Raw genomic sequence first — 26,164 nt, 5'->3', positions numbered from 1 at the left:
CTACTAATTTCTACTAATTTATCCCAATATTGTTTTGTAAGAATTTCAATATTGGAAAATTACAGTTTTAGTCTCTAAAACTCTATGACCCTGACATAGCTTACATATATATGAATATTTCATATTGGGTGTATGTATGGTTCCAAATTATCTTCTAATGTGAAGATTATATATATTGTTTGATTATGTATTATATACGCATTTTATATTATGATTGTAGGGAAAAATTTTAGATGGAGTTAGTCAATAATAGATCTAAGAGATATTAAAGTGGATTCTATTTGTTTTTTTATGTGGAAATCCATTTGTCTGTGTCTTGATCCATAATAGATTAGGTATAGACAAGTATTTTTCTATGGTTGTATTAAGTTTGAATAGTTATAGAAAAGTATTACTCCTTTCATTGGCTAATTTTTATTCACTTTACTTTTTCATATAAATTGAGAAATGATAATTATTTTAATTAAAAAAATAATTTTTTTATTAATTTTTTAATTATATCCATCTCTAATATAAAATGAGATCATTAAATTTTATTAAAATAATAAAATCATTATTAATAACATACTATTTGAATTAGATCCTAATAAATTATTTAAATAAATAATTAATTAGTAATTATATTAAAAATAAAATAAAATAAAATTAATTATAATAGTCAATTGATATATTAGTTATAATATAAAAATAAAAAATAAAAAATATTTTAAAATAGATAAAAATTATAAAACTAACAATAGGTTGTATGCTTGCTTCCCTTCAATATTTTCTTACCAAATTGCATTCATATATTTAGATGTTAATATTTGATTTATATATATAATATTTTAAAAAATACGTACAAAAATAAGAATTAAAGTATATATAACTTATAATTAAAAATTTTAAAATTATTAATAATTTATGATTAAATTATTAATAATTTTAAATAATAAAAAATGACAGTCTGATTTATCACATTAAAATACGTATGAGAAATCTCAAATTTTAATTCTTTTAACTTTTAATTTTCATATTAAAAATAAATAATAATAATAATAAATTGCTAGTATCGTTTGGTACAAGTTTAGTGTGATTCTGCAATCATTCTGATTCAATAATTAAACTAAAATAATAAATAAATTCACTTTAATACAATAATTCAATATTTTATTTTTCCAAAAATAATAATTATAGATTTGAAATCTGGCGGTGCATTATTTGGGATTCATAAGTCAAATTGCAAGAATTAATTATATTAGATAAATCGCCAGTTCCGAAGCATTTGGATCACTTGTTTTGGGCCCAACACTCCATAGTCAATTTCCATTTCTCTTCTTCTTCCACTTTCCGCCTAACTATGATTTGATTAAACTTCAACAAACGACTATCAATCAAAGATCAAATTACTCCCTCGCACGAACCAAGCATGGAAAATAATGAACTGGGTTTGGATTCAACCAAGATGAAGAAGAAAAACCCAGAAGGAGAAGTAGAGGTGGAGGAAGAAGAGGAGGAGAAAAAGGAAAACCACCAGTGGTCGGTGGAGCGTGTATTCGAGAACCAAGAGGTGCCTTCATGGCGGAAACAACTGAGCATAAGAGCCTTCGTTGTGAGCTTTGGGCTGAGCATATTGTTTAGCTTCATAGTAATGAAGCTTAATCTCACAACTGGAATCATACCTTCGCTTAATGTATCTGCTGGTCTTTTGGGTTTCTTTTTCCTCAAGATTTGGACTACTTTGGTCGGAAAATTTGGCCTCTTCAGCCAACCTTTCACCAGACAAGAGAATACCGTCATCCAGACCTGCGTTGTAGCATCCTCCGGCATCGCCTTTAGCGGTACGCTTCCTTAATTCTTCTTCCTTATCTTCTTCTTCTCTTTGGGATCTCCTAATTGTTATTTTATTAATTTTTATTATTTTATTAAGAGGAAATTACATTTTCAATTCAGCAAAGCTTTCAGAATTGATAATTAAAGATTGAAAATCAATATATTTAAATTGTTGAATTTTCAATAGGGAGAAAGTTCGAGTCCAGCTTTCGTTTACAAGTCGCTGAGAGTCTTTTTGTCTTGTCTTTTTCCGAGCGGTAGCAAGTCGCCCAAATGGTCTTCGAGTGCAAAGTTGGAAAAAGAATTAAATTAATTAATTTATTATTTTAAATTTTTTTAATATTTAATTATTAAAATTAATAAAAAAACTATTTAATAGATTTTTTATTTCATAAATATTATAATATCAAAGAATTAGCTAGTAATTTCATTAAATTTAAGAAATTAAATAATAATTTTTCGATTATTATTTTTTGAGATTTTATGATTATTTTTATATAATTAAAAATTTTAATTCTTTAATTTTGCTTCTGTAATACATGTTTGCATTTTCTTTTAGTATTTAGAAATAAATTATTATTTAGTTTTTGGCTATTTTTTTTTTAATTTTGCTTTTCAATTTTATAATTTTAAACTTAATTTCTGTCTCTCTCTGATATAAAATTAATGGGAAAAAATTATAAATAATTATAAAATTGAGACATGAATATCAAGAGAATAAACGGCTTTTCTTATTAAAATATAAGGATTAAAGTGTCAATAGTGACAAAGACAGATAGACTAAATTGTAAATTTTCTTTTAATATCTCCATGAATTGTGGACTTGGTGAAGGGCATAATTGTAATTAAATAAAACTTAGGGTCCCCTTTGGCTTTTTCATATATGGATTCTGGAATCTTAAGTCCCGCTCATGTTTGTACAAAGACGATAGGATCTTCATCTAGGTAGTATAGAATCTAGACATATAGAGATCGCACATGAACTCTCTTTCACGAGAATAGTGTGATTACTGGAGATGTTCAAAAACCTTACAAATTGCTCTATTTGATCCAAATCAAGCCAATCCTCCTATTGTGGGCCCCTCACAACTTTGCTCAGGGATGAAACCATATTGTGGGCCCCCCCCAACTTTGCAAAGTTTCCATTTATTCTTTTTACTTTTCAAAAATTTTAATGAAAATATAATTTTGGTTCTCCGATTTTATAAAAATTGTACGTATATCCTTCTATTTTTCACTATTTTTGTTAAAATATTTATTTATAACCCTTTTAAATTTAATTTTCAATTGAATATTGAAATTTTTATACTCTTTTTAGTATTATAGTTATTTGTGGTTTTTAAAATCAACAAAGTTTTCTTTGAAAATTTTAGATATGCAAGTTTTTTTATTACCACTATTATTTTCGGCTCTAATTTAAATGTTTTAGTTACTATCTAAAATCTATTTTTATATTATTATTATTTTATAATATGATTATTAAAACTCTTAGTTTGATTTTATTTAGTGAGCATTAACTTCACTGTATAACTTTAAATGGATGTAAGTGCATCTGAGTAAATTTAAGAAGTTTCGGGTTCTACTCTTCCAATTCCTAATTCTCATTTCATAAAAGAAAAATTTTTAAATGGATGATTTCATTTTCAACTGTTCTTCAAATCAGCTTGCTTAAATAAGTTTTTGTCTCTGATGCACAAAATAGGTGGTTTTGGGAGTTACCTCTTTGGCATGAGTGATACTATTGCAAAACAATCAGCAGAAGACAGACGTGATTATAAAAATCCATCGTTAGCATGGATGATCGGCTTTCTGTTCGTAGTTAGCTTTCTGGGCCTCTTCTCAGTGGTGCCTCTCAGAAAGGTACAAATACAGCATATACATGTGGAATGGAAACAGTACTAAACACTAACAAATATATTCATCATACCAAGTTCTTCTCTCAGAATTGATTCCTACATTTGTCTATTCAAAGTCTTGCTTGATATTTCACTTAATCACTTTGGTTGTCTTCAGATTATGATCATAGACTTCAAATTGACATATCCAAGTGGCACTGCAACTGCTCATCTCATCAACAGCTTCCACACCCCTGCAGGAGCCAAACTAGCGAAGTAAGACATTATTAGACCATATTTAATTTAAAATTGGATGTAGGCATCTCAAAATTTTGAAACATACAGTTACCTTCTCCATTCTGCCATTGTAGGAAACAAGTGAAAACATTGGGAAAATTCTTCTCCTTCAGCTTCTTGTGGGGCTTCTTTCAATGGTTCTATACTGCGGGAGATAATTGTGGATTTTATAACTTTCCTACATTCGGGCTGAAAGCTTATCAAAACAAGTAAATATATCTTGTAACGTGGAAAAGTTTAATTTAATGGAGAATATGTATGTATATAAATCTTGTTATATGTACAGGTTTTACTTCGATTTCTCGGCAACGTATGTTGGAGTTGGAATGATTTGCCCACATATTGTGAACATATCAGTGTTGCTTGGAGGAATTCTTTCATGGGGTTTGATGTGGCCTTTAATAGAGACCAAAAAGGGTGATTGGTATTCTGCAGACCTCAAGTCAACTGACATACATGGCCTTCAAGGTTACAGGGTAAGTTTCTTATCAGAAAAGGGTCTGACATGATCAACAATTGCTTCCAGAAGTCTTTCCATTTCCACTGATTCACTTGTGCAATGAACTCAGGTGTTTATTGCCATTGCCATTATCTTGGGTGATGGTCTGTACAACTTCTTTAAGGTGCTAAGCCGAACTCTTGTTGCTTTGTTTCTCCAACTCCAAAGCCGAGGCGCAAGCAGTGGTCTTCCTGTTGTTGATCATTTTTCTTCTAAGAGCCCTAAGCTCTCTTATGATGAGGAACGCCGCACACAACTCTTTCTCAAAGATCAAATTCCAACATGGTTTGCTGTTGCAGGCTATGTTACAATTGCTGCCATCTCTACCGCAACTCTGCCACACATATTTCACCAGCTCAAGTGGTATTACATACTGGTCATCTACATCTTTGCGCCAGCCTTAGCATTCTGTAATGCCTATGGGTGTGGACTCACCGACTGGTCTCTTGCATCCACCTACGGGAAGCTTGCTATTTTCACAATCGGGGCATGGGCTGGTGCTTCACATGGTGGAGTTCTTGCAGGACTTGCAGCTTGTGGAGTGATGATGAACATTGTCTCCACTGCCTCTGATCTCACTCAGGACTTTAAGACAGGTTACTTAACCTTGTCTTCACCACGATCAATGTTTGTGAGCCAAGTTATTGGAACTGCAATGGGTTGCATTATTTCCCCATGTGTCTTTTGGCTCTTTTACAAGGCCTTCGATGATCTCGGGCAACCCGGAAGTGAGTACCCTTCTCCTAATGCTGTTATATACAGAAATATGGCTATATTGGGAGTTCAAGGCTTTTCAGCTCTGCCAAAGGAGTGCCTATTGCTTTGTTATGTGTTCTTTGGTTTAGCCATTGTGATAAACTTGATCAAAGACTCATCCAATAAGAAATGGTCAAGATTCATTCCCCTCCCAATGGCAATGGCTATACCTTTCTATCTGGGGCCATACTTTGCCATTGACATGTTTGTGGGAAGCTTGATTCTATTTGTGTGGCAGAAGATTGATAAAACAAAAGCAGACTCTTTCGGCCCTGCGGTGGCTTCCGGTTTGATCTGTGGCGATGGAATATGGACTCTACCCAGTTCAATACTCGCCCTAGCAGGGATCAAACCACCCATTTGCATGAAGTTTTTGTCAAGGGGATCAAATAGCAGAGTTGATAAGTTTTTAGGGTCATGAGGCTGATTCTGAATTTGAAGGAATAGTTTTTTGGGGGCAATTCTTGTCTAGACGGGTCTGTATAAAGTTTCATGTTGATCCACTGTGATTTTATACTATAAAATCATGTAGATCCCTCTAGATAAGTATTTTCAATAGTTTTAGTGCTTCCTATACTTTGGGTTATGGAATGAAATCTCAACTGAAGTTTGATCATTATTTATATTACAGGGATTGGCCTTTGCCTTAAAGCTTTGTACTTGATTGTTGGGAATCCCTACATTGTGGTTAAAAAATGCTATTTTTCAAGTTATATTTTAGTTATTAAAAACATTTTCTACTTTTCTTTTTATGTTATTAAGACTAAATACATTAAAAGTTACTTCTGAATTTAACCTAAACATTCTTATTGGGTTTAATTGCACTCATTATTTTATTATTTTTTATAATATATAAATTTGTACATATTTTGCATGGGTTGATGTGGTAAAAATGTCAAAATTTAATTGAATCCTTGAACTCCTGAACTAGTAGGCAGACGCTCCAAACCAATAAATTACTAATGATACAATTAGGGTCATGCACGATTCTTGTGATCTCGAACTAAATTGAAAAATTATATTAGGCAGTATCAAAATTGAAAAAGAATTAATATTATAAGAGCTGAACCGTATCGAATTGAACTTATTTAGTTATTTAGTTCTAATTTTGATTTTTTATAAAAAATTATATCGAAATTGAGCTGAATTATACTGAATTGAACCATATCGAATGGTCGATTGTATATATATATTAATAATTTTAGTGATATTATGATTTTATTATAAATATATTTTATATTTTATATTTTATATACTTTTAATATAATCTTATAAATTATATTACTAAAATAATAGGACTCTATTTAAATACATTAAATTTTAATTTTATAAATTGTTAAATAATTGATGGGATTAGAAATAGAGTTGAACTGCGATCGATTAATATACAAAAAAGAAAGAATGAGGAGATTAGTGTTTATGGGCAGTTACTGCGACGCTTAAGTCAATAAATTATTAGAATGAGTGAATATAATAAATTGCTTTTAGCTTAGAATGGATGTGTAAAAATGCGTATTTTGAACTCTATGCACATTTACTTTTACAATGTAAGAAGATAGAATTAGTTATCGAATCTCCAGGAAATTCAACTTGTACTGGCTAGTTGATAAGGGATCTCGCGATTATAAGCATAATGGGGATTTGCTAGATTATATTTGCTAACGTAATTTTCCATGAATATTTAAACATGCTCAGAAGAAGGTGAGTCTTGGTGAAGTATCGAGTATTATGGTGTCCTGGTCTTCCTATGGATGAGACTTCTACGACCGCGTGTTAGCTTATTAGACCCTTGTCACGTGACTCTGTTCTATGGTGACAGCTCATGACTTATTTTGAACAATTATTATGTCGTATCAGAGGTGCCCCACTGGTCATTGACTCTTCAGATTCCAAGATTATAGTTGTCTTCACGATCTTGGACACGTGGCATGTCTGGATTGGCTCTTCGTACCCTGTCTCTTCACCTGTTTCTAGTCATAAATGGTGATAGCTTTGCTTCTCGAACTGCATTCAAACTTACTGCCGAAATCACAATGTAAAATCTCCTTCCTGCGATTACCACTTTTGCTCACAATCGCTTTCTTCTGCTTACAAGGGACTTGACCATTCAGTCGTCTTTGATTCTCTTGCTTCTAAAAGGTAACTCCCACTTTTGCTCCTATTTCACAAAATGAATAGGACCTCTTCTTCTTCTTCTTCACCGTCCTCCTCTGGTGGAGGTTCCACCTCGAGTTCTTCCTCCGACAATCCCATCTGAGCTTCTCCTCCTATAGTTCTACTAGAGGCGGTCCACAACAACAAAAGCATCCTTGTAAACAACATCCCTTTTGACGCGGAACCCTATGGCACTTAATCCTCAAACCCCGTCGCACCTCTGATATAGATTCCAAGAACGTGGATAAACCACCCTCTATAGCACCCTAAGCTTAGCGAAGCTAGAACACTAATAACGGAAGGATTTTGTAGAACGGATCAGAAGAACGCCACAATCGAAATTGATAAGTTGGTCTGATTCGTGATGCAATCAATGAAAGAAGCAAACTCTCACTCTCTCAAAGAAGGCCGAAATTTGCATAAAGCAAATCTGAATTAAATTTGTCAAAAAAACAAAAAAAGTGTCTGATATAAGAATTTAAGGCCTTATTTATAGTGTAAGGCAAAAACCTAAACCTAGTTGGAAAAGGAAAACAAATACTAAGTCAGAATTCCTATCCCAACAGGGAAACAAGCTAAAATAACAAAAATAACTGCCAAGTCTTTAAAAACCAACCACATTCTCGTATGCCTCAATAGTTCCAGCAGAAACCACAACCTCAGGGACGAAACCACAACCTGCTTATGGTTCGGGCTGATTCTCCACTATCTTCCTCCATGATGTGCTCCAAAATTAACTTCCACAAAACACAAAAGTATCTTCGGCTAACTGAATGTCGCGAGCGCGACTTTGATAATGGTAGCGAGCGCTACAAATCTTCAATTTGCTTCTGCTTCATCCATGCATACACCCAGCAACGTAATCAGCTTCGAATGACCTTCAAGTTCCTTCTCGCACTTATCCCTAGCAATTTCAGTCATCTCTCTTGTAATAAATTCTTGAATATGCAATCCAAGAGTAACGCCGTACTTCCTTGCTTTATTCCTTGTCAATGGTCCTTGTTGTAGCTCCAAGGGATCCTTGCCTTGCTTCCCATGCTGGTTCACATCATTCTCCCCTTCTTTAAAAAGATTTGTCCTCAAATCTGCATCGTCATAAGGAGACAAATCAGAAACATTAAAAGTGGCACTAACACCATACTCACCAGGCAAGTCAATCTTATAAGCATTGTCATTGATCTTCTCCAAGACTTGAAATGGACCATCACCACGCGCATCCAGCTTATTCTTCCTTTGATGTGGGAACCTCTCCTTGCGAAAATGCACCCAAACCCACTCTCCAGGAGCAAACACCATCTTCTTGCGACCCCTATTCGCAATATCAGCATACGTCTTGTTTGTTTTCTCCATGTTAGCTCGTGCTTTCTCATGCAAAGCTTTCACCAAGTCAGCTTTCTTCTCTCCATCTAAACTTACAAGTTCATTAGAAGGTAATGGCAAAAGATCAAGAACAGTTAGTGGATTAAAGCCATAAACTAGCTCAAATGGCGAATAACCTGTAGAAGAATGAATAGAACGATTATAAGCAAATTCAATAAAAGGTAAACAATCTTCCCAAGTAGCCAAATTCTTACCCACTATAGATCGCAATAACGTACCAAGAGTACGATTCACAACTTCAGTTTGCCCATCTGTTTGTGGATGACAAGTAGTAGAGAATAAAAGCTTAGTTCCTAGTCTACTCCACAAAACACGCCAAAAATGGGACAAGAACTTTGTATCCCTATCAGAAACAATAGTCCGAGGCACTCCATGTAAGCGCACAACATTGCGAAAGAACAAATCAGCAACAACTTTCGCATCATCAGCTTTATGACATGCAATGAAATGTGCCATCTTACTAAACCTATCAACCACCACAAAAATACTATCTCTACCTCTCTTAGTTCTAGGCAAACCAAGCACAAAATCCATGCTAATATCAATCCAAGGAGAACTAGGTACAGGCAATGGCATATAAAGACCATGAGGCATAGACTTAGATTTCGCCTGTCTACATGCAATACAAGCAGAACATAACTTCCCAACATCCTTACGCATAGATGGCCAATAAAAATGCTCAAACAGAATATCATAAGTCTTAGACACACCAAAATGCCCCATTAAACCACCACAATGAGATTCCAAAACAAGCAATTCACGCATGGAACATCTGGGCACACATAATTTATTTCCCTTAAATAAATATCCCTCATGCCTATAAAATGAATTAAAAGCTCCTTGTTCACATGCAACATAAACATTGCCAAAATCAACATCACCAACATACAAGTTCTTAATATACTCAAATCCAAGCAACTTAGAACTCAAAACAGAAAGTAATGTATATCTCCTAGACAACGCATCAGCAACAACGTTATCTTTACCTTGCTTGTACTTAATCACATATGGAAATCTCTCAATTCGTTCGATCCACTTACCATGCCGTTTGTTCAACTTACCTTGGCCCTTCAAATGCTTGAGGGATTCATGGTCAGTATAAATCACGAACTCCTTTGGCAGCAAGTAATGCTCCCACACGTCCAACGCCCTCACCAAAGCATGTAACTCCTTGTCATATGTAGAATAACTCAGTTGTGCACCATTGAGTTTTTCACTAAAATATGCTATTGGCTTCTTCTCTTGCATCAGCACAGCCCCAATACCTACACCAGAAGCATCACATTCAATCTCAAAAATTGAATCAAAATTAGGCAAAGCTAAGACAGGTGCAGATGTCAACTTCCCTTTCAAATTCTCAAACGCCTTTTGCTGCTCTTCTCCCCACTGAAATCCAACCTCCTTTTTGATAATGCTAGTGAGTGGTGCTGCAATGGTAGAAAAATCCTTCACGAATCTTCTATAGAAACTTGCTAGCCCATGGAAGCTCCTCACTTCAGTCACATTCTTAGGAACAGGCCATTCCTTTATAGCTTTCACTTTCTCTTCATCAACTTCTAATCCCTGTGCACTCACAACAAAGCCAAGAAAAACAAGCCTATCCATGCAAAATGTGCATTTCTTAAGCTTGGCATATAAGTTTTCTGTTCTCAAAGCTTCCAACACTATCCTAACATGCTCTAAATGCTCATCTAATGTCTTACTATAGATCAGAATGTCATCAAAATAAACAACAACAAATCTGCCCAAATAAGCTCTCAAAACATGGTTCATTAATCTCATAAATGTACTCGGTGCATTAGACAACCCAAAAGGCATTACTAACCACTCATATAGGCCATATTTTGTTTTAAAAGCTGTTTTCCACTCATCCCCAGGTTTCATACGAATTTGATGATATCCACTCATAAGATCAATTTTAGTAAAATACCTTGCACCATGTAACTCGTCCAACATGTCGTCAAGTCGTGGAATGGGATGTCGATACTTCACCGTGATCTTATTTACAGCCCTACAATCGACACACATCCTCCACGTGCCATCTTTCTTTGGTACCAGCAAAACAGGAACGGCACAAGGGCTTAAGCTCTCTCTAATCAAGCCTTTCTCCAACAGCTCCTCCACTTGTCGTTGCATCTTCTTGGTCTCCATTGGGTTACTTCGATATGCTGGTCTATTTGGAATCGTCGAACCAGGTATGAAGTCGATTTGGTGTTCAACTCCCCTTAATGGCGGTAAACCACTAGGCAGCTCCTCTGGAAACACATCTTGAAAATCCTGCAACATAGACACAAAACTAGAAGGCAAATGGTCAAGTGAAACATCAACATTAGTAAACAAAGTTTCTTTATATCTAATGAGCAATAACGGCTGCTCGTTAGATATTGCAAATTTAAGCTCTCTTGGTTTCGCATAAAAAGTTTGTTTCACCTTTCCTTGGTTTTCTCTCACCAATGGGCCATTTATTTGATTATTTTCTTTTCTGGCCTCCTTTCCCAATTTCTTCTCACATTCACTCTCCTTATCATGTTCTCTCGCACTTCCCTTAATTTTTAAAGTAGCACCCCTTTTGGTCGAATCTTGCTTTGCTTTTTCATGCATCTTCCGATGATCTTCATACACCTCCAACGGTGATAATGGTACAAGAGTAACCAGCTTTCCTTCATAGGTAAATGTGTACCTATTTGAATACCCATCATGCTGCGCCTTCCTATCAAATTGCCATGGTCTTCCTAACAACATATGGCCAGCTTGCATAGGAACTACATCACACAACACTCCATCTTTATACCAGCCTATAGAGAATGGTATCTTCACTTGTTTAGTAACCTTCACCTCTCCACTATCATTAAACCATTGTAGTCTATATGGATGTGGATGTTTTAAACAAGTCAATTTCAGCTTCTCCACCATTGTCTCACTTGCAGCATTGGTGCAACTACCACTGTCAATGATGAGCATACAAACTTTACCCTCAACTAAACATCTAGTATAAAATATGTTATCTCGTTGCTCTAGACCTTCTTCTTTCACTTGCATATTCAAAGCACGCCTAGCAACTAACATATCACCACGTTCAGCAACCAACGCATTCTCAACTTCTTCTTCACACTCATCAACATCATCAAGCATATCATTCATATCATTATTATCACCATCACTATGGTCAGAATCAGAAACTAAACCCCCATCATCAGTAGCAATCATAACTCTCCTATTTGGACATTGAGATGCAATATGCCCATTTCCTAAACATTTGAAACACTTAATATTTCTACTAGGAGTAGTATTAGGAATACCTGACTGCTGCTTATTTGAACCTCCATTCATCCCTTTTCCACTTGTAGGTGGAGGATTGCTCCTTTGGAAGGAATTCTTGAAATCTCCACCTTTTGAGGGCAAATCATTTGAAGACCCCTTAAAGGTTGAACTACTTCCTCCCACATTCTGGAACTTCCCATATTTGGTGGAGCTCTTGTTCTTGATTTTCCTTTCAATCTTCATGGCCTTCTCAACTAACTCTTCCATGGAATTGTAATCATACATTTCCAGCTCACTTGCAATGTTGGAATTTAGACCTCCCAGAAATCTGGACATTAGCCTGTGTTCATCCTCCTCAATGTCAGCCCTGGCCATGGTCATCTCCATCTCCTTGTGGTATTCTTCAACACTCTTACCACCTTGGACCAGTCTTGCCAACCTATTATACAAATCCCTATAGTAATGAGAAGGAACAAACCTTATTCTCATTAAGTCTTTCAAGGCCTCCCACTCCGGCACGGGTCGCAATCCTTTTCCTCTTCTACTAGACTTGAGTTGATCCCACCAGAATGTAGCATATCCCCTAAATTCCACGGCTGCGATATGGGACTTCTTTTCTTCTGAGTAATTATGACACTCAAAAATTTGTTCCACCTTTCGCTCCCATTCAATGTATTCTTCCGCATTGTTATTCCCTTTAAATTCGGGTACCTTCATCTTGATGGAACTAAGGTCATTGTCAGTCATAATTTGGTAGTTTTCAGCCACCTCTTCCTGATCACCTCGACCTCCTCTTGCTGCTCTCCTAATGACCTCCTCTTCGCCTCCCCTTGGTAAGATTCGTTGTGGTAATCTCACTGGAGGTGCGGGCTGTTGTACCCTCTCCCTCATCATTAGATTCATGTTCTCTTGTAGGGTGGCCATCATTCTTGCCATCTCTTCCATCTTCTCATTACTTTGCTGCATATATGTCTCAAAATTGCTAGAAATTGAAGCAACATCTTTACCATTCCCACTAGTCATGACCACAACAGAGAAACTCACAAGAAACAATTAGTAACTGAAAGAAAGAATTCACAAGTGTTTCGCTCTTACCTCACTATTGCTGATTCTTCGATTGCACTTCAGAACCAAGGTTCACTCACCAATCTGCCAAGTACGTTCAAAAAGGTAGGATCCTAATCCCTAGACACCTAGAAGACAACTTGACAAGTATCCGGAGGCAGCACAAGAATGTTTGCACTACACGATTGAAAACTAAGTATCGAAACAAACAAATGATACTCAGCAATGTAATGGAATTTCAACGCTAGCTCAAAAACAAAATAGAAACAAGAGGGCAATAAAATAGACAATTCTGGTCAGAATGTATCAAAACCAACTCGCTCTTGGTAAGCTGATTTATGGACCTAAATCTTCTACCCCAAACGCTGGTTTGAAGACACCCCAAGAATGCTACTATACTATGCAATTTGAAATAAAAGAACAGCAGCCCCTCAATGGTGGAAAAAAAATCTGAAGCAAAATTTTCACTTAATTGTAACCCACCTAGAACTGACCCTTAATACTTAAATAGCAAGACTAAAAAGAAAATTTTTTTTGTTGGAGCAATTTTTTTTTTTTTTTTTTTTTCTCACTATCCCCTTGCTTGGGTCTCAAACAACACCACACGAAATTCTTGAGTGTGTATCAAAAAAAATTCACTAACAGATTCAGTTCGAAGGGAAATAATGGCTGCTAAAAGAAACCGAATTGCCAAATAACAAAATAGCAAGCAACACAATGATTTTGGATGGACAATCCAGGACCTAACAATTGGAATCGAATTGAACAGAAACGAATTGAAGACAATGAACCCTAACGAAATTCGAAACTAAGATACCAAAAAAAACGAAAATATAACACAGCCCTAGAAAGACAGATAGATAAAGATTTACCTGTTGTTGGCTCTGATACCAAATGACGCGGAACCCTATGGCACTTAATCCTCAAACCCCGTCGCACCTCTGATATAGATTCCAAGAACGTGGATAAACCACCCTCTATAGCACCCTAAGCTTAGCGAAGCTAGAACACTAATAACGGAAGGATTTTGTAGAACGGATCAGAAGAACGCCACAATCGAAATTGATAAGTTGGTCTGATTCGTGATGCAATCAATGAAAGAAGCAAACTCTCACTCTCTCAAAGAAGGCCGAAATTTGCATAAAGCAAATCTGAATTAAATTTGTCAAAAAAACAAAAAAAGTGTCTGATATAAGAATTTAAGGCCTTATTTATAGTGTAAGGCAAAAACCTAAACCTAGTTGGAAAAGGAAAACAAATACTAAGTCAGAATTCCTATCCCAACAGGGAAACAAGCTAAAATAACAAAAATAACTGCCAAGTCTTTAAAAACCAACCACATTCTCGTATGCCTCAATAGTTCCAGCAGAAACCACAACCTCAGGGACGAAACCACAACCTGCTTATGGTTCGGGCTGATTCTCCACTATCTTCCTCCATGATGTGCTCCAAAATTAACTTCCACAAAACACAAAAGTATCTTCGGCTAACTGAATGTCGCGAGCGCGACTTTGATAATGGTAGCGAGCGCTACAAATCTTCAATTTGCTTCTGCTTCATCCATGCATACACCCAGCAACGTAATCAGCTTCGAATGACCTTCAAGTTCCTTCTCGCACTTATCCCTAGCAATTTCAGTCATCTCTCTTGTAATAAATTCTTGAATATGCAATCCAAGAGTAACGCCGTACTTCCTTGCTTTATTCCTTGTCAATGGTCCTTGTTGTAGCTCCAAGGGATCCTTGCCTTGCTTCCCATGCTGGTTCACATCACCTTTTGTTCTAACTGAGAAGTATGTAGACCGACTGCACGATAACTACTAGATCTCTCGGGAGATTTTTCAGGTTTATGCTCCATACCCAAGCATATTCATGGATGATCAGATCCCTGCAAAGGATACAATCATGGTTTATGAAGATCAATTGAATGCGGGTCTTCGATTTCCTATGGACTTGTTCTTCATTGAAGTCCTTCATTTCCACAAGCTTACAGTCGCCCAACTACACCCAAACAACTAGAGGATTTTGGTGGCTTTCTACTTTGTTTGCTTCAACAACAATATTGAGCCAAGTGTAACCCTCTTCTCACAGTTGTACCAGCTGGGTACTCGTAAAATGAAGAGTTCTAGTATTTCAGTGTGAAAAAATATCAGACCCTCTTCGACTGGATACCCTCCTCCTTGAAGTGCTGGAAGAACAAGTTTTTCATCCTCCGCCATAAGGTATCTGGGGGTTTTGGTCATTTCCGCACAAGCTAGAACAAATATGTGGACTTGAGAAATGATGGTGTCCAACCGCAGAGGGATGAGGAAGAGGCTTTGGACTTTCTCTAAAGGACGGCTTCAACCCAGAGAATAGACATTAACGTGGCGATGAGGAATGCCACATTGTCCTGGCAAAGCCACCTTGAGGCAAAGCATGCTCAATTGCCTCGGCCATTCGTTCAGCAGATCCCTCTAATGACCTTAACTTCACTTGCCGAGTAGGGTATTTTTGCTTTTAACTATTTTTACCTTTGACATTATTTTTCTTACTCACTCTTTACTTTGTGCAGACATGGCCAAAAAGAAAAACAAGTTCGCCGAAGCGGCACGTACTGCATGCAAAGGCAAGACTGCAGCTGGCACATCTGGCCGTCCTCCCAAAAGAGCATGTCAAGAGGAGGTTTTCATACTCCTTCCTCCCTTTCCTCCACCTACAATTGAGGGAGCAACAGCCTCCCTACCCAAACCTTCTTCAACAGGCACTCCTGTAGTAGACCTTGTCTTTGCCGAACCCTCACAGGAAAGTGTTGGAGTTGAAGTCACATTGCCTCAAGGCATCCAACATTTGGCACTAGCACTGACTCGGATGACCTCACTTCTCGAAGAACCCCGAATATTAGTCCTCATCACAAAGAATGCCCTGATGCCTGGAGATTGTCATCGTCTGAATGCAGTCCAGACAGATGATATCTATGGCAACATCATCCACTCTGCAATGGAGAGCGCACTGTGCGCATATATGGTCAAGGAGCGAGATAAGGGTCTAAGGTGAGAGTTCGGTGTGCAAGAGATAGACAAAAATCTCCTTCAAGAGGAGTGCTCGAGGTTTAAGGCTCGGATTGAAGGAGTGGAGAACATCATGAAGGACACGCTGGAGTTCGTTGACAAACTCTAAGCAGACCTGGATGAGGCCAATACTTCAAATCTTACCCTAGAGAATCAGGCTAAAATTGCTGAGGACCAAGTGGTTGTCCTTCAATGCCAAGTCTAGGAGCTGCAGTCTTAGGAGCAGGAGATCTAGGCTATCACAGACAGGGTAGCTGAACTAGAAGCTAAGCTTCAGGAGACGATGGCCTGGGGTGGGGAGATGTTTGTCCAAGGTTAGGACTCCGTAAAGAAGGAGCTCATCAGGCGATTTCCTACATATGACTTCTTTTGAATTAACGACATCTTCTCAGATGAGGAGGACAAAAATGAAGAGGGGGAGGAACAGGCTGAGGATAATCCAACTAATCAGGTCTTCATAGATATTGTAATAGAAAATAATATAATAGAGACTCAGGAGGAGGAGTATGAGGATGTCCCTCCCATGTAATTTTTTCTCTTATAAATGAAATCCTCCTTTATTTTCGTGAGTTTTATTTTTGCCAAGTATTTTAGGATCAGTACTCAACCAAAAATATAGCCAGAACTCCCATCTAGTTATATCAATAAAATTTAATTAACTTGAAAAAAATTGTTAAGCGGGCAAACACCCAGTCAAATGCCTGACAGAATTTCGTCTTTTGACATAAAATGACTTGAATTGTTAATGGGACTTAACACTCGGTCATCGGCCTGGTAGATAACCGCCTCGTAGTCTTGGCATAAAATGCCTTGAAAATTTAATTAATGGGACAAACACCCAGTCATGAATCTGGCGGATACCCGTCTCATAGTATTGGCATAAAATACCTTAAATAATTTTATTAAATGGGACTAACACCCGATTATGAGTCTAGCAGATACATGTCTCGTAGTCTTGGCATAAATACCTTACATAATTTTATTAAGTGGGACTAACATCCAGTCAGGAATTTGATAGGTACCCACTTTGTAACAGCCCGCATCTTCGGACCGCCACCGGCGCTAGGATCCAGATCGGCTTAAGGCCGCTGGGACCCGTAGCAAGCCACAAGACATGCTAAACTTCTGGTCTGATCCCATACATGATCAAACTTTTCTTGAAAACTTAAGCTTTTGCTTCAGAAAAATCTTTAAACTTGTTTTCCTTACCTCCGCTTGACCTATGCATGAAAACATAGAACCTCATACCAGATGGGTCATCAAGCTTGTTTTAAAACCATGTCCGCTTTGGGTCAAGGGATTGAAACCCTTTCTTCCCTCACGGGCCATTCAAATCTCATAACATTAAAACATTTCACATCATGAAAACCTTTAACTCTTTAACATCAAGACATTTTCTTAAGATCATGTAAACCAAGGAATCAACCAACTCTAGGGTCAAGCACCACTCTATACATCACATGACATACTATACTTTCCATCCTCTAGCTTTTCATTAACTCTTTACATACATCATCATATCATATCTTTTATATACATCATGTCCACTACTATGCTATTCAAGCATACAAAACATAACATCTCTTTATATCCAGCTTACTTAACATATACATGCTTTTTCCTTTACATAAACTAAGCTATACTATTACATCAAAACACGGCAACCCATGCTTAAACTCTGCTTTCTCCATAGCTTACTCTGACTTACTCTGGCTTAACTTAGCTCTGGCCCTGCAAAACTGGGGTTAAGGGAAAGGGATGAGCTACGAGAGCCCAGTGAGTAGAAACAGATAAAACAGTTCATTCATTCATTACATGCTTTCATGATATGTGTCACAGCACAAACATTCCACATCTCGGATTAGACATGACCTCAAAACTCCCTCTGTCGGCACCCGATTCCCATAGGAACTCACACAGGATTTTCAGTGCCATGACAGATCGTGGGCTATTGATGTCGCCTTGGTCCAATCCCCACTATCAGTAAATAATGCAATGCACCATATTCGTGAGTCTAATGCAATCATCCTATTACATAACATGGCATTCATGATGCGTGTCTTATGCTCATACTGTCATTACCTTTAATCATCAATTTAAAACATGCAAAGTTAGTTCTACTCACCTGAAGCCACTGCTCAGCTAACTCTACTGGGCCAACTAGCACTGAAGCTAGACACCTCGATGTCTCAGGTCCGATCCTACACAGATGGACTCACATGAGGTACCAAACAACTCTAACATAGACATAAACATCTCCCCAAAAACCCTCTAAAACATCACTTAAACATGCATAGAAAACAACCTTGAAAAGGCTGGACAGGGCACTTTCGGCGGCACCTTCGGCGGTCGAAAGTCCCAGACAAAGACGAAAGTCAGGCAGGTTCGGCGGCACCTTCGGCGGCCGAACCCTCTCTCCAGGGACGAAAGTCAGGCACTTTCGGCGGCCGAACATTACCTTCGGCGGCCGAAAGTCTGCTTTCAAGCCAACACTCAACTTTCGGGGGCAAGGTTAGGCGGCCAATCCCTGCATCCTCAGGCAGGTTCGGCGGCCGAAACTACCTTCGGTGGCCGAACCTGAGTTCATCAGAACTCAGCCTCTCGAGCATACCAGCCTCCCAACCCCCCAAAACCAACCTCAACCTCACATACTCTCTCCCAAACATGCATACACACTCCCACAAGCATAAAAGAGCAAAGAAACTAGCTTAAACCTACCAACACAACACCACATAACATACATTGGGCATAAAACCCACATAAATCCTAACATGCATATCTACCCATACATAAACATTAAACTTCATAAAACTTATTTAAAACTTCATTAAACCATAAAGGAAAACCAAGATCTACACTTACCTCTTGAAGATCGAGGGTTGGTGAAATCCTTAACTCGGAGGTGTGGAGGATCCAAGCTCCAAAAGCCTCCAAGCTCCCAAAACTTGATTTAAGCTTAAAACTCTTCAGAACAAACGTAAAACTCATGAAAACTTGAGGGATGGGTAGAGAAAGCATGAAAACGACCAAAGGAAGGCAAAAACTCACCTGAGCTCGGGAATGGGGAGAAACTCGCCCATTTCCGATCTGAGGGCCCTTTATAGGTGGCCTGGTCAAAGACCTTCGGCAGCCTAACGTGCCTCCTAAACTCATGCATGTTCGGCGGCCGAACTTGACTTTCGGCGGCCAAACCTTGACTCGTTCAAACAAGACTTTCAGAGGCCAAAAGCGCTCCCGAAACCTTTCCATGTTCGGCGGCCGAACTTAACTTTCGGCGGCCGAACCTGACAAATGCCTCCTTGGTCTTTTCTCTTCAAAACTCAAAACATTTCTTTTACAACTATAAAACACTTAAAACCATTTTAGAAAACCTTTCCTTAACTCTTGCTATACCCCTCAAAAAGGATCCGACATCCGAAACTCCACCGGACGGTAGGAATTCCGATGCCTGAACGAGCGGGGTCTTACACACTTTGTGGCCTCGACATAAAGTGCCATAAATTATTTTATTAAGTGAGACAAACACCTGGTTATGAGCCTGACGGATACCCGCCTTGTGGCTTTCGTATTGAAAAAATGCTTTGATCGATAATCTTTGATTTTGGCAAACCACCGTTCCTCATAACTGAATAACACATCACATGAAAAAGACCTCATTAAATGTTATATATAACTTGGCTAACTTATAAGATCCAAGGAGAATAACCTTCAAGACCTTAAATGGTCTTTTTCAGTTTTTGCCCAACTTACTAGACCCAGTACTATAGTATGTTACATTAGTTCTTTTAAGAACTAAATCCCGTATATTAAAGACTAGTAGCCTGACTCTACTATTGAACATCTAGGACATCTTGTTCCTGTAAATTGTCATTCTAATTACAACTTGTTCTCACAGAAATTCAGCTTGGTCAAGGTTAAATTGCATCTCCTCAGGATGCTGAGTTCTAAAACTGCTTACTTGGACCTCAACGGGATTTACTGTCTCGGCCTCATATACAAGTGAAAACGAGGTACCCCTTGTGGCTGTTCTTGGAGTTATTCTGTTCGGGCCAATTACTTTGTCGAGCCTTTTTTCAAATCTTATAGGATTGTCTTGTTTGTCACCTCAGTCATGCCGTTGGTTTGAGGATGGTACGTCGAGCTGAATCTTAAGTCAATTTTCTATTTCCTATAGAGATCTTTAAACCTGCAATTCGCAAACTATCAGTGGTAACTACCTTAGAGATTCCAAATTAGTAGCACCCATATTAATAACTATCTCGTGGAAGTTCAAGACTGCGCGATCGAGTATTATATTATAGGCGAGTGGAATGTCTACCACTGTGAACTTTGCAAACAACTTTCACTTGTGCTTCTCATCATCCAATACAAGAGGGAGGTTAATGGTGCTCAGTACCTCCACAGTCTTGTCCCCTAATCCCATTAACGGATAGGAGACCTTAGCAAGGTTATTCTTATCTAAACCTAGCTTATTAAAGACATCTTGAGTAATGAGGTTAACAAAGCTACCTGTGTCTCGCCTTATGTCATACCTATTTAAGCAAATGTTGATGACTAACAGGTCATTATGAAAAAACCCGGTCACCTTATCTGTAGGTATGAACTTTATCTCCTATTTTGCCCATGGCCCCTGCTTTATGAGCAAGAAGTCCTCAGCGACACACTTGTTCTTGCCCTTGTCATCATTAGGACTACTTGCAATCACTTGTATAACCTTAATGGATTCACTGTTAGTGGTGTTTTCAGGAGTTCTTACCTCAGGCTCAGGTCTCTTTTCCTCTCTATCTTTTATGGCAAACTTTTGAAGCATGCCATCCCTTATCAACCTCTCGATTTCATCCTTTAGCTATCGACATTCCTCCGTTGTATGCCCGTGATCTTCGTGAAAACGATAATACTTGGTCCTGTCTCATCTACCAGCTTTCTCAGAATTAAGCTTGGAGGGCCACTAGACCTCCTTATCATTTTTCCTGATCCACATTAAAATGTGTGTCTGTAAGTCATTCAACTGTGGATAACTCTTATAGTTACCTCGGTCGTCCCTTCATCGGGACACTGGATAATTCCTGCGGTCTCCTTCATACCCTCACCTTTTTTTTGGCTTCTGGGTCTTTTTTGACTCGTCCTCTTATCTTCTCTCAGTGTCTGGACTTTATCATCCAACCTTAGGTACTTCTGAGCCTTATCCATCAGCTACTAATAGGTAGCGGCATGATTCTTGATCAAGGAGTCCATGAAATTGATGTTGAGAGTTCCCTTTTCCAATGCCTCACATGCTATTTCATGATTTAGCTCTTCCATCTATATCACTTTAGCATTGAAATGTGAGATGAAGCTTCTTAAAGACTCACCCTTTCCTTGGTGGATCTTTCGCAAGTCAAAGGAGATCTTTTTAGGAGGTATTCAAGTAATAAATCTACATTTAAATATCATAGCAAAATGAGTAAAATTTTAAATAGAACCTGAGCTTAGATGTTGGTACCATTTCTGAATCAAACCTATGAGTGTGGACAGAAACACTAGGCACAATATAAAATCATTAATGTCCTAAAACTACATCATTATTCTGAAGATAACTAGGTGGATCTTGGGGTCTGCTATCCTATCGTATTTGTCCAAAATAGACAGCTTGAATTTTATAGAAAATATCTTTATAAGGATTTCCTTTAACAGGGACAAGGCATCGTCCAGGCCATAGTCCTCATCTTGCTCAGCTTCTAGTTGATGTCTTTTGGAGCTTCATCCGATGACTCCTCATCCTCCAGCTTGGTCTTCCCTTTGGACTGAGTTTAAATCGCTTTTGTCCGAGTCCTCAAGGTCTTGAAGGAAGCCTCCTCCCTTATCTTAGGAGCCATAAATGAGGCCTCCTCTTAAGCGTTGTATTGCTTGAGAGTTGCCTATAGCTTTTTAATATATTGGAGCATTTGCTCATTATTTAGGTTGTTAAGCTCAGCCTCATTGACTATGAATGGAGTATTTTGTCCATTGCCAAGGGTAGAGGAGATGATAGCCCCCTTATTGGCAGTGAAATAAGAAGCAGCTCGTGCGTTGTCAGCTATATGAAGAATAATGAAAAAGTTTTTTTTAGGGGAAAGTGATTTAGGAAGCCAGATTTAATCTAAATGAACAAAAATAATTCAATGGAGTTCTTGGTAATGGAACCAAATGATGTGGCTGGAAATAAAGCTGAACTGCGATTAGTCAATCTGTAAAAGAGAAAGAATGAGGTGGTTGGAGCTTATAGGCAGCCACTTCGATTCAAGTCAGTAAATTGGTAGAATGGGCGAATATAATAAATTACTTTTAGCTTAGAATGAGAGTATAAAAATGCGTACCTTGAACTTTTTGCACATTTGCTTTTATATTGTAAGAAAATGAAGTTAGTGATTAAATATTCTAAAAATTCAAATGGTACCGGTTAGTAGATAAGGGACTGCGATTATAAATATAATAAGAATCTACTAGATTATATCCACTAACAGTAACCTTTCATGAACATTCAACCTATTCAGGAGAAGTCGAGTCTTGTTGAAGTACCTAGTGTTATGGTGTCCTGATCTTCCTTTTTATAGTGAAATTTCTGCGATCACGTATCAGTTTATTAGACACTTATCACGTGGTTCTGTCATTATTATTTTGTAGGAATAATATATAGTAGAAAATTATAAATAAGTGAGAGTATAAATAAAATAGTTATTTGAGAATTATTATAAACTTAATAAAAGTTTAGTTCATAACATGTATGTATATATATATATATATGCTCTCCATAATTATTTTTATATTTAATATTATCTAATTATTTTTATAAATTAAATTAATCCTCTTTTAATTATTAAATAGTTATTAATAATATTATAAAATAATTATATATTCTAATTAATTATAAAAAATATATAATTTAAATAATTTAATTAGTTAACTATAGTTTATTATATCTAAATAGATAATATATATATATGTGCCAGTATTTATTATTTTAACTATAAATATATTAAAAATTTTATAATTTTTAATTATATAAGTGAATTACATATTATTAATTTAATATATTTTATATATTAATTATACATTTATTTTCTTATTAAAATTATATATTTAATAACTATATATATGACATAATATAATATTTTTTTTGAAAATTGTATATAATATATATTAATATTGATATTATTACTGTTTAAATGTGAATAGTATTATTTTTACTATTATTTTGATATTAATTGTTTATTATTTTAAAATAAAAGTAAGAATATTATAATTATATTTAAAAAATAAAGATTTGAATGAAATTAAAATTAAAAAAATTAAAATAAGAATCAAAATTATATTAAAATTATTTAGAATCATATCAAAATAATATCAAAATTTAATTCTATATATGATTACTAAACTAAAATTAAAACTCAACAACCCTAATTATAACTTAAAAGAAATTTTATTAATATTGGAGTCATCCTCCGGTCTAAGAGGTTCTTGCTTTGAAATTTTAATAAGAACTAATTGTTTAAAACAAAAAACTTGTTTAATTATTCATAATAACTTGGTTGAAAATAATTTATTTTCGCATCATTTGACCTTTTTTATTTTATAAAAAATATTTAAATAATTTTTTATAAAAATTGTACATTATTTCATTTACTTTGAAAGTGGTAAGTTAAATAAAGAATTTTTCTATTCTAAAAAAATTAAAAAAAAAATTGATAGAAAACCAATTGAATCCAATTATATTCTTGTAAATTTCATTTCAACTAAAGGGTTTGTAAGAAAGAATTTAAATTAATTTTTTGAAATCAATTATTCTTTTAAATTCTTTCAAAACAAAATATTTTATTTTTTTATTCTAAGAGAATTAATAAAAGATAAAACAATTAAATTGAATTTTATGCAACTCTTAAATTCTTCATGTTTAATAAATTAGTAATTATTTATTAATAAAATTATTTTTTATTTTCAATAAAGTTTTAATTATTAAATTCTACATGATACATTTGTTATTTAATTTGACTATTGAATTATAAAAATCATTCTCATTTGTACATTTTCAAATTTATATAAAAAAAAAAGTAAACATAAAGCTTAGTTTAATTTTGAAAAATAATAATTAAATATTTGATAAAAATAAATTAATAAAAATTCTCATTAAATTGATAAATAAAGCTAAATTTAGTACATAAAATTCTCATTTTAATATTAATTAAAACTACTTTTTTTAAAAATAAAAATTTATCATTAATGTGGATAAAGAAAAATATATTTTAAACATTAGTTATTAATTATTTTAAGTATAAATATTATTAATATAATTTTATTTTATATTATCAAAAATATCTCTTATTTTATTTTTGTAATATTTAAAGTTTTTTTATTAATAGCAAATTTTAATAATTAGAGAAAATATAAATTGAAACCTTAAAAGTAAGTTCGTTCTATTTAAATCAATTTGCATTAATTAATTCAACAATATTTAAAATAAAATAATAGATATATAGATATAAATAAATATAAAATAATAAGTGAATTATCAATAAATTTTATTAAATTAAGATTGTATTTAAGATAAAATAATTTAATTAAAAAAATTATTATTTAATTCTATAATATATAAAAAAATCACTAATAAATCTCTCAATTTTTTAAAATATATTAAAATATCTATAACGTTTTAAAGCCTACTAATTGATTTTTTCATTAATTTTATCGTTAAATATTTTACTATTTAGTCTAATAATTTTAAAAATTTTATTAATTGATTTCTCAAATTTTTTAAAAATTTATTAATTTATTTCTCCGTATTAAGAATATTTTAATTTTTTTATAATATTTAATAGTTAAAACTAATTGATTGACTAATTAGTAAATTTTTTAAAATGTGTATTATTTAAAATTGGAATTAATTAGTAAATTTTTACGTATTATAAGGATTAAATAATAATTTTTTAATTAAAAAATATATATATTTTAATTTTTTTAACATGAGACTGAGAGATGGAGAAAAAAAGTACAAAGATATTTGAGAAAGACCTAAGATAATATTTTCCATTTTTTTAAATTTTAAAAATTTATTATAATGAGTTAGAGTAATTTTTTCTGAACAAAATTAAAATTTAATAATTTTATTAAAATAAATTAAAATTTAATGATAATAATAAAAGAAATTCCAAAATTTAGTCATCATAAATAAAAGTTATCCGGAGTTTGGTTCCATCTCCTCGTCATCAACCACCAATTCTTTTTGATCTTTTAGCACTAACACGTGTTGATCTAGTATTTGATACTACAGTGTTTAGGTCAACATTATAAAAAAATAAGTTATCCTAATTAATTTTTTAATTTTTAAATATTAATTTTTTTACTGCTTTAAAATATTAAATATTATCTTTAAAAATTTTTAAAGCAATAAAACTAGTGTTTTTAATAAATATTTTTTTTCTCCAAATATAAACCATGTTTTTAATAAATATACTACATAATTTGTAATATTTGTTTTTTTATTTCTAAGTATTTTATTTCTATAACGTACATTAGAAATTAAAATTTATTAATAAGATTATTATTTAAACTAATATTTTATTTTATTTTATTTCTCTTTTTATTTCCTAATATTTCATATAGTCTGAATAAATTAATAAACGTGATTTTATATATATTTATTACTCATTTTTTCACAAAATATTTTCTTGATTTTTTAGTATTTAAAATTGAGAAAAATTAATTATCGAAAAATATTTTTTATTAAAAAAATAAATTATTTTAAAAAAAATAATTTTATGTATTTTAAAAATTTTACTAATCTATCTATGTATATATACATATAATCATTAATACATTTTACTTAAAAAATTTAACAAAATGTAAACAGAATTCACAAATGAATATAAATTTATTAATAAATGTAATAGTTCTATAAAAAATTTTGAAAAAAAAATATTTTTTTATAAATAAATTTTATATATATTTGTAAATTCATGTATCAATTTAATTTTATAAATTAATTATATATTCATTAGTAAATCTATTTAATTTTATAAACAGATTATATATTAATTCATAAAT

The 26,164-nt window shown here is 34.5% G+C and overlaps 1 protein-coding gene across 1 annotated transcript; it reads left to right on the top strand.

Moving 5' to 3' along the window:
* Window positions 1-1,253: 1,253 nt before the first annotated feature.
* LOC110608220 (probable metal-nicotianamine transporter YSL5) lies at window positions 1,254-5,939 on the top strand. Its single transcript, XM_021747431.2, has 6 exons — window positions 1,254-1,820; window positions 3,515-3,672; window positions 3,826-3,923; window positions 4,019-4,153; window positions 4,231-4,420; window positions 4,514-5,939. The coding sequence occupies exons 1-6, from the start codon at window positions 1,409-1,411 to the stop codon at window positions 5,618-5,620; spliced, it is 2,100 nt and encodes a 699-aa protein (XP_021603123.1). The 5' UTR covers window positions 1,254-1,408; the 3' UTR covers window positions 5,621-5,939.
* Window positions 5,940-26,164: the final 20,225 nt, after the last annotated feature.

This window comes from Manihot esculenta, chromosome 2, assembly GCF_001659605.2.
Source record: "Manihot esculenta cultivar AM560-2 chromosome 2, M.esculenta_v8, whole genome shotgun sequence".
Lineage (NCBI taxonomy): Eukaryota > Viridiplantae > Streptophyta > Magnoliopsida > Malpighiales > Euphorbiaceae > Manihot > Manihot esculenta.
The sequence above is the reverse complement of the archived record's forward strand: the minus strand, read 5'-3'. Positions and strand labels throughout refer to the sequence as shown.

What these genes read in the sequence shown, in the direction of transcription:
- LOC110608220 (XM_021747431.2), top strand. Translation starts at nt 1,409, where the DNA reads ATGGAAAATAATGAACTGGGTTTGGATTCAACCAAGATGAAGAAGAAA. An exon ending in GCAGGAGCCAAACTAGCGAA is followed by an intron (nt 3,924 to 4,018) that starts GTAAGACATTAT and finishes CTGCCATTGTAG; the next exon opens with GAAACAAGTGAAAACATTGG. An exon ending in ATGGCCTTCAAGGTTACAGG is followed by an intron (nt 4,421 to 4,513) that starts GTAAGTTTCTTA and finishes CAATGAACTCAG; the next exon opens with GTGTTTATTGCCATTGCCAT.